The sequence below is a fragment of the Ceratotherium simum genome, chromosome 1, assembly GCF_057802395.1.
Source record: "Ceratotherium simum simum isolate JZ-2026a chromosome 1, ASM5780239v1, whole genome shotgun sequence".
Lineage (NCBI taxonomy): Eukaryota > Metazoa > Chordata > Mammalia > Perissodactyla > Rhinocerotidae > Ceratotherium > Ceratotherium simum.
Window position 1 is genome coordinate 48659920 of NC_141900.1, and position 16871 is coordinate 48676790.

The 16871-nt window shown below is 35.0% G+C and overlaps 1 protein-coding gene across 7 annotated transcripts in view; it reads right to left on the minus strand.

The window, feature by feature from the left end:
* DGKB (diacylglycerol kinase beta) overlaps positions 1-16871 on the minus strand; it is a 700672-nt gene that overhangs the window by 545648 nt on the left and 138153 nt on the right. For all 7 annotated transcript variants that reach the window (XM_087426742.1, XM_087426849.1, XM_087426797.1 and 4 more), the window contains one exon: positions 11840-11916. In XM_087426742.1, the coding sequence (XP_087282868.1) occupies positions 11840-11916 (77 nt within the window). The remainder of the gene's footprint in view (positions 1-11839; positions 11917-16871) is intronic.

The window sequence follows — 16871 nt, forward strand, 5'->3', positions numbered from 1 at the left end:
CACATTTCTGTACGCCTTTCATTCTTATATCTGACCATCTGGATCCTTTGGTTTTAAATCCCTACTAATACTAAAGAAATAACACTAGCGTTCATCCAAGTAGATTCAAAGTGAATGAAAATAAATGTCATCACTCTGTCATTAATTTATTTTGGCTGTTAAGGGTGGAGATTTTCTCATATTCAGCAAATGTTCATTGTACACCCACTCTCTATTGGGCTCTGTTCTAAGTGTTGGGGTAAAAATGTTACTGGAACATGCAAAAATCCTTCCACCAAGGGGCTTATCTTCTGATGAAGAAAATAAGAAAATAGCAAAATAAATAGGCTAAATGTACAATGTCTGATGGTATTAAGTGTTGTAGAAAAAATAAAGAAGGAAAAGATTTACATATTGGGGAGGAGGGGACACGTGCAGTTTTAAATCTGATGACTAGGAAATGAGAATCTGTTCTTTGAATAAATATTTAAAGGAGATGAGGGAGAGAGCTTTGCACATATTTGGAGAAAGAACATTCCAGATAGACAAAACAGGTAGTGCGAGTGCCCCGAGGTGTAAAGACGCTCCTGTATTAGAGGAATTTCTATAGGAGCCAGTGAGGAGGAGCAGGAGACTGGAGCAGGAGGGAGGGAGGACTAGCGTAGTAGGATAGAAGGTCAGAGATATGGTCTTTGGTGGTGTGCGGACTGGGGCAGATCAAGTAGGATATTAGACCACCAATAAAAAGTTACAGCTTTAAGATGGAGTGAGAGGAATGGTCATTGGAGAGTTTGCAGCAGGAAATCATACTATCTGACATATTTTAACAGGATCATATGATCATAATAACACTCCTTTATACCAGACAGAAGATAGTCTACATTCAATATTCACATTTTTTAAACAAACTTGTATACACAGCTAATTAATAAATGACCTATAAAAGACAAAAATTAATCATTGAACTATAATGGATTAAGTAACTAGTTAAAATCATGGACAAAGAAGTGACTTTAATTCATTAATCAACAAGTGTTGATCGAGCACCTACTCTGTGTACATTACTATGTTAGCTACTGGGCAAAAGAACTCTGACCAGACGAGGGTGGGCAATAACTTAAATTAGCCAGAAGTTTTCTTTCATCATTTTCATTTCAATCTTGCTTTCTAATTTATATCAATAAATAATTACGTTAAATTGAAAATTGATATAAAGGCCATTGAGCCAAAGTGTATAAGTTAACATGCAGCATGGCTAACTTCCTAAGATTTCAAATACACATTTTTTTGTGTGTGAGAAAGATTAGCCCTGAGCTAACATCTGTTGCCAATCCTTCTCTTTTTGCTGAGGAGGATTGGCCCTGGGCTAACATCCATACCCATCTTCCTCTACTTTATATGTGGGACACCTGCCACGGCATGGCTTGATAAGCAGTGCATCGGTCCGTGCCCAGGATCTGAACCTGCGAACCCTGGGCGACCAAAGCAGAGGGGCGTGAACTTAACTGCTAGGCCACCAGGCTGGCCCCTCAAATACACATTTTTGATATTAAAATACTTTCAGAGAAATGTGTATTTTTAAATGTCTCATTCCTTATGCGTATCTTGTACTGCAATTGATTCTTCATTGCTTCAAATTTCAGAGAGCTCCTTGATAGTCCCCTAAAGCTGCCATGTAGAAACTTCCTTTAAAAAGAAAGAGTGAAAAGGGTGAAAATCTGGAACTTTTTAAAATTAGTTTCAGCAAATGAAAAGATTTTTATCACCTCAGAGGCATGTAATCCATTAACTGTAGCTTTACCTAAGACTAACATTTATTAAGACTAAGTAGAGAGAAAATTAGAAGTATATTTTTTAGTAAAAGATGGTAAATGGCAAGAAAAACAATGCTACTACAAGTTATTTTAGTAATCATGAAATGCAAATAATAGATTGGAAGAATTTTATGCAAAAAATATATATTTTTTTTTTTGGTGAGGAAGACTAGCCCTGAGCTAACATCTGATGCCAATCTTCCTCTTTTTGCTGAGGAAGATTGGCCCTGGGCTAACATCCGTGCCCATCTTCCTCCACTTTACGTGGGATGCCGAGACAGCATGGCTTGACATCAGAGTGCGCCCGGGATCCGAACCTGCGAACCCCAGGCCACCAAAGCGGAGCGTGCTCACCCAACCGCCACACCACTGTGCCAGCCCCAGTAAAATATTTTTATCGTAATTTTCAGTATATTTTGTAATCAAAGGTCTGTATCCAACTAAATTTTGTACTTCAGTTGGAATCCATTTTAATCTAGCATGACACTGTCTTGTTTGTTTTTTACTGTTGTCACTAGGACAGGTGTGAGCTGTTACTGAAGCACACACATAAATGCTTTAAAGTTATTTTCTCCTTGAAAAAAAAACCCAATCAAGATTTCTTGAACCATTATGTATATATAGTTTTCATTAATAATGTCAGTTTTTAATTATTGCTTACTTATATGTTGACTTTTAAATAAAATTTCCAAAGGGAGTTCTTTTGATGCAGATATGTGTGCAGGCATATTTACAAGTATATCTTCTTCCCTGCTGGACTATAAGATCCAACACAACTTTGCATCACATACTGTTTAGTATAAAGTCTTTTACGTTGTAGATGTTGTACATTACATTAGTGTCTTCTATTATATTATCTATTTGAGGTATGGACACTGGAATTGCAAAAATAGCAAAATTTCACTCAATTACCTCTTTGTAGGCAATCTAGCAAGAAAGAAAATTGATTCAAGTGGAATGATAAGAATTTGTAAAATAGAATAAACACAAAAAGCTTCTCAGAAGGAATATATTCTTTCACTTAATAAATCTCAAATGAGATTATTTTAAAGTACAATAGTGTATGGCTATATATTTAATATTTTAGCAGATTAAAACTAAACAAATCAACAAAACTAATACTAACAAAATAACCACGAATTTGGAAGGGTTTCAAATATATGCTATCTCATACATTCTGTCCTTTTCAATCCATCAAGGCCCAAATCTACCCGGGTTAGTATTGGGAGAAACATCAAGTTGGGAAGGTGTGGAAGACCAGGAAATATCCAGCCAACATGTAAGAATGAGGGATTGAGATTTTACAACTGGGTCAGAGAATCCCCTAAGTATTTTCAGAGCTTAAGAATTTCTCAAGTTAAAGTGTTGTGTCAGCAATTTGTAAAATAGATTTATTAGTTTGACATTCTCATAGCAAAGATCATCTTGACCATTTCTGTTTCTCCCACAGAACCAGAGACAATATCTAGTACATATTATACATGCAATAAGTGCATTTGAAATGCAATCCAATAGCTCCTTTCTGTTCCAAATGCTTTTCTTATCTCCTGTAAGCTTATCTCTCATTGGTGGATATTTTTATGCCAAACTACTCCTTAAAGCCTCCAATCTCTCCTTTTAATCTTTATAGTCAGTGATATGATCTATTATCCATAAATGGAAAGATATTAGGAATATGATTAAAATGTTTGTTGCATATAATGGTAACACTATGTAAATGTTACTGCGTTCTAGGAACTGCACCAAGTAGGTTCCATGTATGCTACACTTTAATCCTCACAATAACCCAGTGATTAGATGCTATCACTCCTATTTTACAGATGAGGAAACTGAGGCTTGGAAAAGTTAAGTAAATTACCCAGGGTCAAAAGCTTCTAGTTAGCACCAAGGACCTAAATATTTCTTATTTCAAAGTCCACACTTTTATAGTTAATCAAAGTATAATTTTACAGACAGATTTTCCGATATTCACACATGGTACAAGACACTTTGCCACTGGTTTATCACTATCGAATGTATTGACTAGTCTATCAATAAGCTTGCTATTTCAGAAAAAGGGATATAAAATATCCCTGAAAATGGTATAACTATCTACTCAGTTGCCTTATCTTAAAAACTCTGAGGTGACCGTAACTCTTTTCCCACCCTTTGATATTCCAAGTGTAACCTATTATTATTGACCTTATGCCTGAAATGTATTTTATTTATTTATTTATTTATTTATTTATTTATTTATTTATTTATTTATTTATTTTGTGTGAAGAAGATCAGCCCTGAGCTAACATCCACGCTAATCTTCCTTTTTTTGCTGAGGAAGACTGGCCCTGAGCTAACATCTATTGCCAATCATCCTCCTTTTATTCCCCAAAGCCCCAGTAGATAGTTGTATGTCATAGCTGCACATCGTTCTAGTTGCTGTATGTGGGACGCAGCCTCAGCATGGCTGGAGCAGCCGTGCGTCAGTGCGTGCCTGGGATCCGAACCTGGGCCACCAGTAGCAGAGCGCGCACACTTAACCGCTAAGCCACAGGGCGGGCCCTGAAATGTATTCTAAATCTGCCCCAGTCTTCATTATAATCCCCATTGCTGTCCCAGTTTTCATCACTTGAATGGATTGCTTCATATCTGGTCTTCTCTTCTACTCAAGCCTATTGTCCACATTGCCTTTGGAAGTATTTTTCTAAGCAGAAAATTTAGGTTGTTGATCTTAAATATATTGATATGTTTAAGGAAATCTGATTTCCTTTACTTACTAAAAAAAACCTTAAAATCCTTACACATTATAAGCCTTTCTACCCAAATCTTTAGATTTATTTTCCTCTAGTATCCTTCAGTTCTCTTCTACTCAAAAAAGCTATTCCTGATGGTGAAAACACACAAACAAAAACAATAAACAAACCCACATTCTACTTGTCCTTGGAAATGTGCAAAATGTTCACCTGAAAATCTCAGCATCACTTTTTTGTCTAACTTGGTTTTTAAGTCCTATATAAATTATTTAATAAATATTATGAAAGAAATTAAAAAACAATCTACACAGAGTATTTAAATACCACTTTCAAAGTTGGTTGTTATTAAACTAACGAGAGTTACTAGTTTGTTTATTTTCCAAATTATTTAAGCTTTTTTTTAAAACTCATTTGCAGAGAAAGCAATTGGAAGCAATTAGTAAAATTGTATTTTATGTACACTAAATATTTACCTATTTTTAAATTTCTGTATGTTTATTTTAGAAGGTTAAGGGAGAAATAGATCAACTGTGACAGATACCATCTAGCCACTTGAAGCAGTCAAATCATTAATCTAAGCTTTCAATTTAGGATAAGATGTAGCAGATGATCCATTCTCAAATTCTAAATGTTTTCATAGATATAAGACAGTGTATTTTTTGTAAATGTTGAGATTTGATCCTCAGTGCAATTACGAGAAACCTGCAAGAAGGTATTCAAATTGATTTGTTTAATTATGATACGATGTAACTAATTAATCTCATAAGTATCTATGTAAATATCTTCTCAAATTGTCGGACATGGTTCCATTCTATGCTAGAGAAATTTCTCTGAGTATCAAGGCATAAAAACTGAGGCTAAATATTGAAAGGAAAGTCACTATATATTTCAACAATAATTAATACATAACCAATATCAGGTTAGTAACACAGAATTGTAGTAGGCATTTTATTACTCAGTTGGGTGGTGTGTTTTCAAAACTGTGTTCCGGTTGTAGGTTTGATAAGAAGAGGAAGATGATTGAAATTGTGTTGATAGTAATAGGGAAAAGAAGCAGAAATACTGGTTAACATATTACTTCCATTCCTTGCTAACTAATTGTCCTTGGCATTCATGCAATCGTGGGAGGTGGAGCAAATACAACAGACGCAATATCTCTACCACCAGGACAGCCTTCTGGATTGCAGCCAGGCTTGGCAACGGAAGCAAATCACATGTCATGTCCTCCACTCATACCTCATGGTAGAAGGAAATTAATTTAGAGTTGGAAACGACATCAGAGTTATATTTCCTCACTTTACAGATGAGAAAAGTGAAGCTCTGGGAAAATCATGTTTACAGGATTGGATGGGGGTGCATCTCAGATATTCTCTTTCATTTTTGGTACAGATTCCAGGACTTTTGAACGAAATAATGTTGGTCACTAAAATGTGACCAACAACCACCTCCTCTAAACATCAATGGAACACCTATATGTCAAACACAGAGCTAATTATTTTACATATACTTTAGAATTTAACCCTTTTAACAACTCAATAAGGCCAATACTCTCTTCATTTTATAGGTGGACAAACTGAGGCTAGGAGAGATGGACTAACTTGTCATGGACCTGCTAATATGTGGCAGATGTGAGATTTGAACTCAGTTCAGTTGGACTCCTAAGACAATGTTTTTTTTGTTATACTTTCCAGATGCTTTCTTTAATGGGAATGGTTGAATTTGGTTCTGGAAGGACAATTATAGCTTACAATAAAAGGGTGTTTATATCATTGCTAATAATTATATCAGTGTCAATATCCTTGTTAAAGTCATTTAAAATATTATATTAGGCAACAGCACTACAAAATGTAGGTTTTGAATTCCCGGGTTTCTTATGAAAAGATTGAAGCAGCTCACTTGTCTGAATGTAAAGGTTATACACATTAACAGAAACTATAGTACAGAGTACCCAGTGCAAAGATAAGGGAAGCCCAGGGAGCTATGAAAATGTAACTCAGCTTTGCGTCAAGGATCATCTACTGACAGGAAATGTAAAGAGAAAATCCTACACTCACAAAACACTGACAGACAAAGAACACATATAGAACAATAAATACGCATTCCCTCATTCTTTTTTTCCTTTGGCTACCCTCAGCTCTCCTTGTTCTTTCTATTCTGCAACTAAAATTGCTTGCCTACTAAACAACTGCCTATGGAACAAAGACTGAGCAAGGAAAAGGAAGGAAGAAACTCATTCTGCTGATCCCAAGAAACTTTGACACCAGTTTTCAGACAGCCTTTAGTGGAGATGCAGGTTGTACAGAAAGGTGTGTTTGTTGAACAAGGTTCACGACAAATGCCCCTTCATAGCGAAAGTCTGCTTCATAAAAGCAACCATTTCCTCTGAGGAGTTCTCTCTTAATAGAGCTCATGTAGCCCGTCTTTGGGGGAGCTAGTAGGTTTTCATAAAGATCAGGGATGAGATCAGGAAAACAGTAAGGTCATCACAGTCAATGCATTGCCATTTCAGCCATGCCTCATCCTAGGAGACTGTAATATGCAGGATCTGTATCTAAGTCAGTCCAGATCATTCTGATGTACTTAATTGCACAGTGGCATGTTGAGGATGAAATTACAGTACTTGTTGTCATTGAAACCATAGAGAAACTTGCGAAGAAGAAGCTGCAAGTACATATCCAGTACTGTCCAAGGGAGACAATATTATGGTTTTAGACAACTCATGCATTTTAGTAAGACATATTCCTAGTGTGATAGAAAACTCATTTAGAGAACCCAAAAACATGTTGTAATTCTATGCACTCAACTGAACTATGGACCTAAAATTGCTTTACAAAATGGACTTTACTGGGAGACAGTGGCTTAAGGAACAGATGGGTTACTTCTTTTCCCAGGAAGGCAAATTCAACAGCTTTTCAGTTATATTTCCCTCACAGGCTCCAAAAGCCCTGTAGACCAAAAAAAGTCCTTATCAATTGCATTTAAACGCAATTATTAGACCTCCCATTGTAAGTTAATAAATTAAGGCTTTCATTAAATAAATTATTTATCATAGCCTGATTATGTTTTGGTGAAATTAGAAAATTAAATTCAAGAGTCTACAAAACTGAAGCCCAGGGCCGGCCCTGTGGCTTAGCAGTTAAGTGCGCGCGCTCTGATGCTGGCGGCCCGTGTTCGGATCCCGGGCACGCACCGACGCACTGCTTCTCCGGCCATGCTGAGGCCGCGTCCCACATACAGCAACTAGAAGGATTGTATGTGGGACGTACATACAACTATCTACTGGGGCTTTGGGGGGAAAATAAATAAATAAATCTTTAAAAAAAAAAACAAAAACTGAAGCCCACACTCTGGATCCTTTTTATTCCATTAAGGTATCAGCTCCGCCATTTGAGACTTTGATTTGAACAAATATCAATCAATTATAACCTTATAAGTATTACAGATAATCTTGCATATCATATAAATCTAATTTGTACAAAGTATAGCTAAGTGATATGGATGAAAAATTCATAGCTCATATCAGAATAAAGGAAGAAAAGACAGACTTCAATAGAAAAGAAAATGTCTTACTTGGTTAAGAATGTCTTGTTTCTGTGCATGCAAGGAAAGAAAGAATACATGTGTTAATGTAAGATAATTTATACTTATTATCTCATATCGATGATAATTCAACTAGAAAACCAAGTTTACAGATTGATTTTAAAACATACCCTAGATCCATGGGTCTCAAAATGTGGTTCCAAAACAGCAGCATCAGCATCAACTGGGAAACCGATAGAAATATACATTTTTGTGCCCCACCCCAGAAACACAGAAACTAAGGGGGGAAGGGAGTAGGCAGCAATCTGTGCTTTAAGAAGACCCCCAGGTGACTCTGATGCAAGCTAAAGTTTGAGGATCATTGACTAGATCAGTCTTTGAACGTAATAAGCAAATAGTTCTAATTGACATGAGATAAATATAAGGAATAACAGTTACAGTATGATTAAAACCTTCCAGAGAAGATTATGAAAATATAACAGTATTTATAAAGATATATTAGGTTATGAATCTTATTTCCCACACCTAATGATTTCTTCTATTAGAATAACATGCCTAGCCTCTCTCCATGCCTTTAAATATCTTTCCACACACATGCCACTCCTTAATTTCTTCCCATCTCGTTAAATGTCAATGGAACAATTTGGAATTGAATTTGAAATCCAGCGGGTAAAATATATAAATATACATATTTAAAATATATATACATAAAATAAAAAGATATATAATATATATGCCTGCAATGCAAAACTGGATCTTTCTCAGATTATCAAATTCCAACACACATAAATCAGTTATATCTGAGATGTCCTGACTGTGTTTTACTGTGAACTCTCTCACTAAAACTGGATGGCTACTACAAACTAGCTATAATCATACTCTTAATATTATATTATTCACATGAGACCAGGTGGAAACTAATAGAAATCTCTTACCTTATCAGGCATGAGTCAGTAATAATTATATGCCATACTTATTACATAGACAATGTCGTTCAATGAATGTGAAATACCTTTTCTTTCCCCTTATTCTTCTCATCTCCCAAGGCCTTCCCTCTCATTCTATGGCATAGTCAATGAAGTGAAGAGGAAAGTGCATCAGTCTTAAACTGGGATTATAGACAACTAGATTTTAATTATGGTTATTGTCACAACTCTAGCTGGTTAATCTTGGGAAAGTCATTTTACTTTTCTTAAAATAAGTTTACTTATTTAAAAACTTTATAATTTTATTTGTTTAGGAATCTCAAGACCTTTTTAAAGTTTTATTCTTAGGGAAACTCTAAAGCCACTGTTTACATTTATATCTTACAATCCCGTTATTTATTTCTTCAAAGAATGATTATCATCAAATTATCTTTAAAAAATATGAATTAAAAAGAAATGATTCATCCATATATTTCACTTAATATTTCTTCTCTATTAAAATAGACTTAAACAGGTCACATTTTCACTGGATTAAGTTTTTATACACAACACTTTTAAAATTCAGCAATTTAAGTGAAGAGTGATAAGAAAAATAATGCATCTACCATTAAAGCAGCTTTACTTTGAAAGGAGAGAAGTAATTTAAGAGATATTTAATTGTTCTCTCTTTGCAAATACATTTTATATGGATGACACAAGCCATGTTCATTTTAGAAAACTAAAGATTAGTTATTTATTCTAAAGGCAGACTAGATGAATAACTTTTCTAATTTTTCTTCTATAACTGAGCATCAATTAAGCAGTCATCTACGCCAAACAACTTTGAGCTTAACTTGACCAGTCAATAGAGAGTGATAACTTCACTCGTGAATTGACAGTATGAATTCTTTCACACTGTTAGAGTAACCTTTTATAAATTGGATGAAGTCATGTACTGAAGAGGCCCTAAAGATTTCTTTCTCAACATTTGATATTCCTAATTATTTCCTATTGGCTTTTGTAAATAAAAGAGTCATATAAATTAAATTTTTCTCCTAAAGGGAAAATATCTATCAGTGTTAAGATTAGAGGGTGGTTGCACTCAAATTAAAATTACTTTTGGGTCATAATGAGATCTAACTACTTTGCTTTTCAATTGTTCATTATTTTAATAATGCATTTCAAGAGGAGATCTGTGCATTTACAGAGAGGTATTACATTATTGAAAAGGCTGACATCATATGTGTGTCTAACAATGAATCTAGTAATTACCTCAATAAATCCAGTATGCAGTGACTGATAATCTTCATGAAATACATAATATCAGTAAGAGTAAGTCTTGAGAGTCCTTTAATAAGAAATCATTGAAGCAACAAGGCTACTTTGCAAACAAGATCACAGTCCAACTGAATTTATAGTCAGCAGCTATGTTTAGGGAGAAAACACTGGTTTTATCTCTGTATATAGATAAGGTAACATGCATGTTTTCAAGTATGGTTGGGAATGTAAATATTAATGACATTTTTAGGTCTTATAGCAATTCAGTAAAGTTGTCATCTTTACCTTTCCCATTCTGCTTTCTTGGTCTTTGAGATTTTCAGTTCTACAAATTTATCTGCCAAGATTTTTTTCTCTCACTCTATAGCATCTAGGAAAATAAAATGTGAGGGAAATGTAGGCCAGATGTCTGCTTTTTTTCTGATATATGAAAATGGGAATGACTTTAAACTGCCTTATTTTCCCCATCATATGTAGGCACTAAATATTAACTTTATTTTTTAAAAAGAAGATAAATCTTATGTTAAAGAGTTTTAAAAGGAACAGTAATGTATCAGAATATAGACAGAAAAAGAAAATACGGCATGAAAAATAGCTATCTACTAGAAATACTGAAAGGAAATTATAAAAGACTATGAAAGTTTTGGGCTTGAAATTTAGAGATTGGATTTTGACTAAAATGTAAGCTCTATAAATCCCAGAGAAATATAACATTGAAGAATAATCAAGAACTGTGCTCTTGTAAACATTCAAAATCACAATGACAATGAAAACAAAAAACAAATCACATTTTAATCAGCAAACAAATCTACCTAGATGGCTAGATAATACATACAGGCAAAAGGGTCTTTTTTGTTTCAACTCCCATACAACCCAACTACCAGTAGATGAAGCTGCAAAAGAACTCACAGCAATGATGAGCAAACATTTAAAACGTAACATCTCTCGGCTAACAGTAAACAGAAAGTTATTTAACAAATAATTAAGAAGGTTATTTAACAAATAATTAGCATTCATTCAAGTACGGTGTTCAAAAGCAATCAACAGGACATAAAGTTTTGTAAGGAAAGAATTTCAGAGCTTGTAAGCTTTACTGGTAATAGGTTAAAGCAAGATAGGGGGAAGAAATTCCTCTCATTTTGTCCAAGCTGGTTCTTTAAAGTAATGGACCGGTTATATCCATCACAGACTCTTTCTTCAGTCAAGGGAATAACTCCCTGAAAGGAGTAACCCCCTGCCTCACACCAATGTTCATTTGGGGTTAAAATTGGCAGGACATTGAGTGCGAGTCAGGCACACGTCTTCTGCCCTTCTATCTAATTCTGTTTCTTGACTTCTAGGAAAAGAACACTCTTGTAGATGATCTATACTCTTTTAAGCACACAATATAGACATGTTATTTTCATTAGCAAAATGGTTTTGGATGAAAAAGGTAGTACAACATTTAATGTACCTTCCAGAATAGCTTTTCATAAGGAATTGCATTTTGTTTATGTTATGATATATGGTATACATATACTTCTAAGAGCTCTTCATTAAGAAATCCCTCCTCCAAGCATATTTATGAAACAAATATAAAGAAAAAAAGTTTTACCCCTTCAGGATTATACTTTGCAAGCACACCATTACCATGGAATTCTTCAAGAACATCCTTTAATTTCTTTGTAGAATCTATAAGAAATAGAAAACATACAAATTGTTTATATGTACCTACTGTGGTTAAGTAACCCAGTTCAGAAACAAAGACTTCTTAAAATAGAAATAATCACCAACAGACATTAAATTTTGAAGTGAACATGTAAAATGTTCTTTACTGCTTTTGAAAGTCTATTTAATTATAACAAAAGAATCCTCGGAGTTAATACGGGAAATAATGTCAAGAAAGACATAAATATTATTAGACCTAAAAAATTATATATAAATATAATATAAATACATGTATTTAATTTACTGAAATAATGCTCTCATAGTTATCAAAATATAATTTTTTGACCAAGCAATCTTAGAATTACAATATATTTAAGTTGGAGGAAAATAAGGACTAACAAATATTGATATCATCCAAATATTCAATCAAATTTGAATAACAGTGATAAAACAAGCCTGAAATAAAAATGTGGAAAATAAGCAGAAGACTCTTAGTTTTCCATTATAGAATAGGGCATGGATGTTGTTTCCTAGCATTTAAATATAATCCTTCCTACCTTTCCCAAAGACTCGGTAATATTTGAACCACCATAAAATATATCCCAATTCCAAAAAACTAATTTACAAATGAACTTTTGAAACACCTTGTTAGAAAACTCACTCTTAGATGCCTGTCAAGTTCATCATGCCTATATTTTGTGAATTATACTTTCATTCAGAACGTACAATTTCATTTATTTATACTGTAAATTCTGTGCTGTTTTATATGAGTGTGACTGTATTTTTTTATTGCAATAAAATTCACATAACATAAATTCACCACTTTAACAATTTTAAAGTATACACTTCAGTGGTTATTCACTATATTTACAATGCTGTGCAACCATCACCACTATCTAATTCACTTTCATCACCCCAAAAAGACCCCACATCCTGAACATTTCATACAAATAGAATCGTATAATATGTTGTCTTTGTGTTTGGCTTCTGGCACTTAGCATAGTGTCTCCAAAGTTCATGTATGTTGTAACATGTATCAGTACTTCATTCTTTTTTTTTTTTTTTTTTTGCAGAGGAAGATTCACCCTCAGCTAACATCTATGCCAATCTTCCTGTATTTTCTATGTGAATCACTCCCACAGCATGGCCACCGATGAGTGGTGTAAGTCCATGCCCAGGAACTGAACCTGAGCTGCCAAAGCAAAGTGCGCTGAACTTAACAATTAAGCTACAGGGATGGCCCCCTTCATTCCCTTTTATAGCTAAAAATATTCCATTTTATGGATATACTACATTTTATTTATCCATTCATCAGCTGATGTACATTTGAGTTGTTTCCATGTTTTGGCATTTATGAATAACGCTGCTGTGAACATTCAAGAATTCATGTATTCGTGCAAATATATGTTTTGGTTCTCTTGGGTATATATCTAAGAAGAAAATTGCTGGGTCATATGGTAACTCTGTTTAACATTTTGAGGAACTGCCAAACAGATTTTCACAGGGCTGTACTGTTTTATTTTCCTACCAGCAAGGTATGAGTGTTCCAATTTCTCCACATCTTTGCCAACACTTGTTAGAGTCTAGTTTTTTTATTATAGCCATCCTAGTGGATATGAAATGGTTTTGATTTGCATTTGATTAGTCATTTGCTAATAATTCATGATGTTGAACATCTTTTCATGTGCTTATTGGCCATTTGCACACCGTCTTTGGAGAAATGTCTATCCAAGGCTTTTGATCATTTTTGAGTTGGGTTGTTTGTCATTTTGTTGTTGAGATTCTCTGGGGGGGGGGTGTGTGTGTGTCTGTGCACATGCTATAACATGCTTGAAGCCTGTAGAGCTTCCTATATATTTGTTTTTCAGTATACACTTTGTAGCATTTTCCATGTGTTATGCTATGTCCCTTGCTAGATTGTAGGTTGCCCTAGGGAAGAAATGCACAGCATTCAAATTTATTACAAAGCTGAAACAATAGAATTGCAATAAATATTGGGATTGAATTGATCAGAGCTATTTCTAAATTACAACAAATTAAGGTAATTGCTTTGATATGTATTTTGGCAGAAACTTATGCTACTTCAGAGACCAGGTTCTATATTAAAGAGACATGAGGCTGATTCCTTCTTCCCAAATCCTTCTTTGTGAATGATAAGGCACTATTCTAAGTTAGCAGAACACCTTCTACTTCCTCTTGTCTATAGATGTAGGTGCAGACCCTTCTGTCCATACCTACAGAGACATACACATATATAGCTGCACAAATTCTAGAATAACGTATCCCAATAGACTATGTTTATTTTATTCATATATTAGCCCCATGATAAAATGGAAGGGGGCGGGGAGAAAAATTTTGTTTCTTATACATAGGCCTTCCATAGAAATTGAGAGGCTGCCTGAAGATGGGCTTTTCATTTTAGGCATCCATAGGAGAAAAAAATACAATCTGTAATCATTTATAAATGTCCCAGAGAAGACAACAGCCCTTAAAATTATTTATGTCATTTTTTAACGGTTTACCGGTCATAGTTTATGTTGAAATATTCTTAGTGGGGACACCAGTAAGAATAAATTAAGAGCCAAAATCTTTATACCTGTGACTACCATTTCCATGAACTGATGCTCAATGATGATTGCTCTAGGACAATTTAAGAAGCTCTAATTCATATTCAGATGAATCACTATTAACTCGACTTGCTCCTTTTCCAATTCTCAACTTCCATTTTTAACATCTTGACATCCGAAGTTTACCCACGATCCAATCCTCACTTCACAATCTGGTTTAGAAATTGGAGCATTATCTTGTTCTTCTATTCCTGTTCCAATAACCTTTCTTGGGCCATCTCTCTAAGACTGAGGCTTTGACTTGCCTAGCCAATCTTCTATAGATGGAGATTTTGGTATGGAACACCAGAAGTTTCCAGATATCCTGCCTGAACCCCATAACCTTTAAGTAGAATTCCCTTATGTGAACTGTCTGCATATCTGCTTGGATTCCCAAATTGCACTAGATTGTGAAATTCCTACTGCTGTGTACTACCTTCCTTCACAGAAGAACGTACATTTACTTATTTCCTAACTCAGCTGTTTTTTTGAATTTATTCCTATTGCCTATCACCTTAAACATTCCTATCTTTTTGATTATGTCAACTCTGAATCTGTCCATCCAAAACAACACTGGGGCAGTGGAGAGGAGAAGGGATGCATGACGGGATCTGACCTACCCTCTAGTACAAGACAGAGACCAAGGAAGTGATGCCTAGACGAATAGATAGTAGGTGAATGAAAGACATAGTCTCAGGCATATTTCAGCTAATATTGGAAGTTCAAGTACAAGAGCACAGTGACAGATTCTGGGCTGAGCAATGCTGAGAAATGCAGGCAGGCAGCCAGATAGGCAGGCAGCTGTGAGCTGGGATATCAATTCACAGTTAATACACATCTGTAATGGGACAAATGTCTGGAGTCCAAGAAGATTGGCAACTGAAGTGCCGGACAGCCAGGTTCCAATAGCTGGCTTAGTCCATGGGATAAGGGACCACACAGATGCTCAGCACAAAATATTGGGTCTCCTAGAAAGCAAAGGAGGGTCATGATTTGAGGCAATTCTGAAAGACAGAGCTAATTCCAGAGGCACTGATGCTTGGCCTGGCTAATAGGGCAAAAAACTGGGAGCAGAACGCTGGATACCAATTGCTGCCTTTTGACTGGTATATCCACCTTACCAAGAAGTAACTACAACAGAGGGAATGGGGTCATTTTAGGTTGTCTTTTTCATCACCATCTGAATCATCTAAGAATTAAAGTGGTACTGAGCCTAAAACGGGGAGTCATTTTGTTCAGCAAACACCTTTGTTATATGCTAGGACAGAGGAAATGTACATGGGGACCAATAGAGTAGATTTCCTCTTATAGTTTGACTTTCTAGCACCTGCTCCAGTGTGTGAGTCCTTCCAGAGGCCCCTAAAGTGCCCACTCCCTGTGAAGCCTCTCACGTTTGGCTGAGTCATGTAATATATGATGCCAAGAGAGTTAAACTAGCAACATTTTAGGAATGTACAGTTAGGAATGTTCTGAGTTTTTACATATTTTCAAGGAAAATTTAATTTCTTTCACATAATTCTGAAATAAAAATAAATCAATAAGTGCATTTGACAATGTTTAGAAAATAGAAGAATCAAGTTAATGGGTCCTAAAAAATGCTACAAGAAAAAAGAAACACTTTTAGTTTACCTCACATCTCTTTAGGTATCTGTTACATGTTGAATGAGCTTCCTTTGTGATTTCACAGCCTCTTTGCCTCTCTATTCCAAAAATCTCAACACACACTTGTCATATTTAATCGCAAAGGCCCAATGGAAAGATTTAAAGCCAGATAGACTGGATTTGAGTCCTGTCCCCAAAATTCTTGGCTGAATGTCCCTGGGCATATTTTTAACCTCTCTGTGACTCAATTTTCTAAAACTTAAAGTTGGAATAATGATACAGACCTTGCAATACTGTGTCTAGTAAAGTGTCTGGTGCCCAAAAATTCCTATTCCTTTGTTTCATCCTAAATATGACTTCAAACATATCATCAGTGTTCAACAGTTTCCTGTTGTCTTTGTATTGAAGCACAAACTACTCTTGGCATCATAAATGTGTCAAAATATGACCCAAACCTACCTAGCAATAATTATTTTCTATGCCTTCCATATTTACAATTTAATATCCCGTCATCCAATTCTCAACATATCTTACGATTTTAGAGCACTTCCTTTGCTCATGTTGTTCTTTTTGCCCAGGATTCCTTTCAACGTCAAATGAAGTTCAAACATAATGTATGTTATAGTTTTCCTGCCACCTCGTCCACAAAACCTCTCAAGACCTTCTTCAACCATAGTAGATAGCAACTTCCCCTTCCTGGAACTCCCCATAACAACTCTCTTAGAATCTACATCTGATTTATGCATTGAGAATTATGCATTTATGTTATGT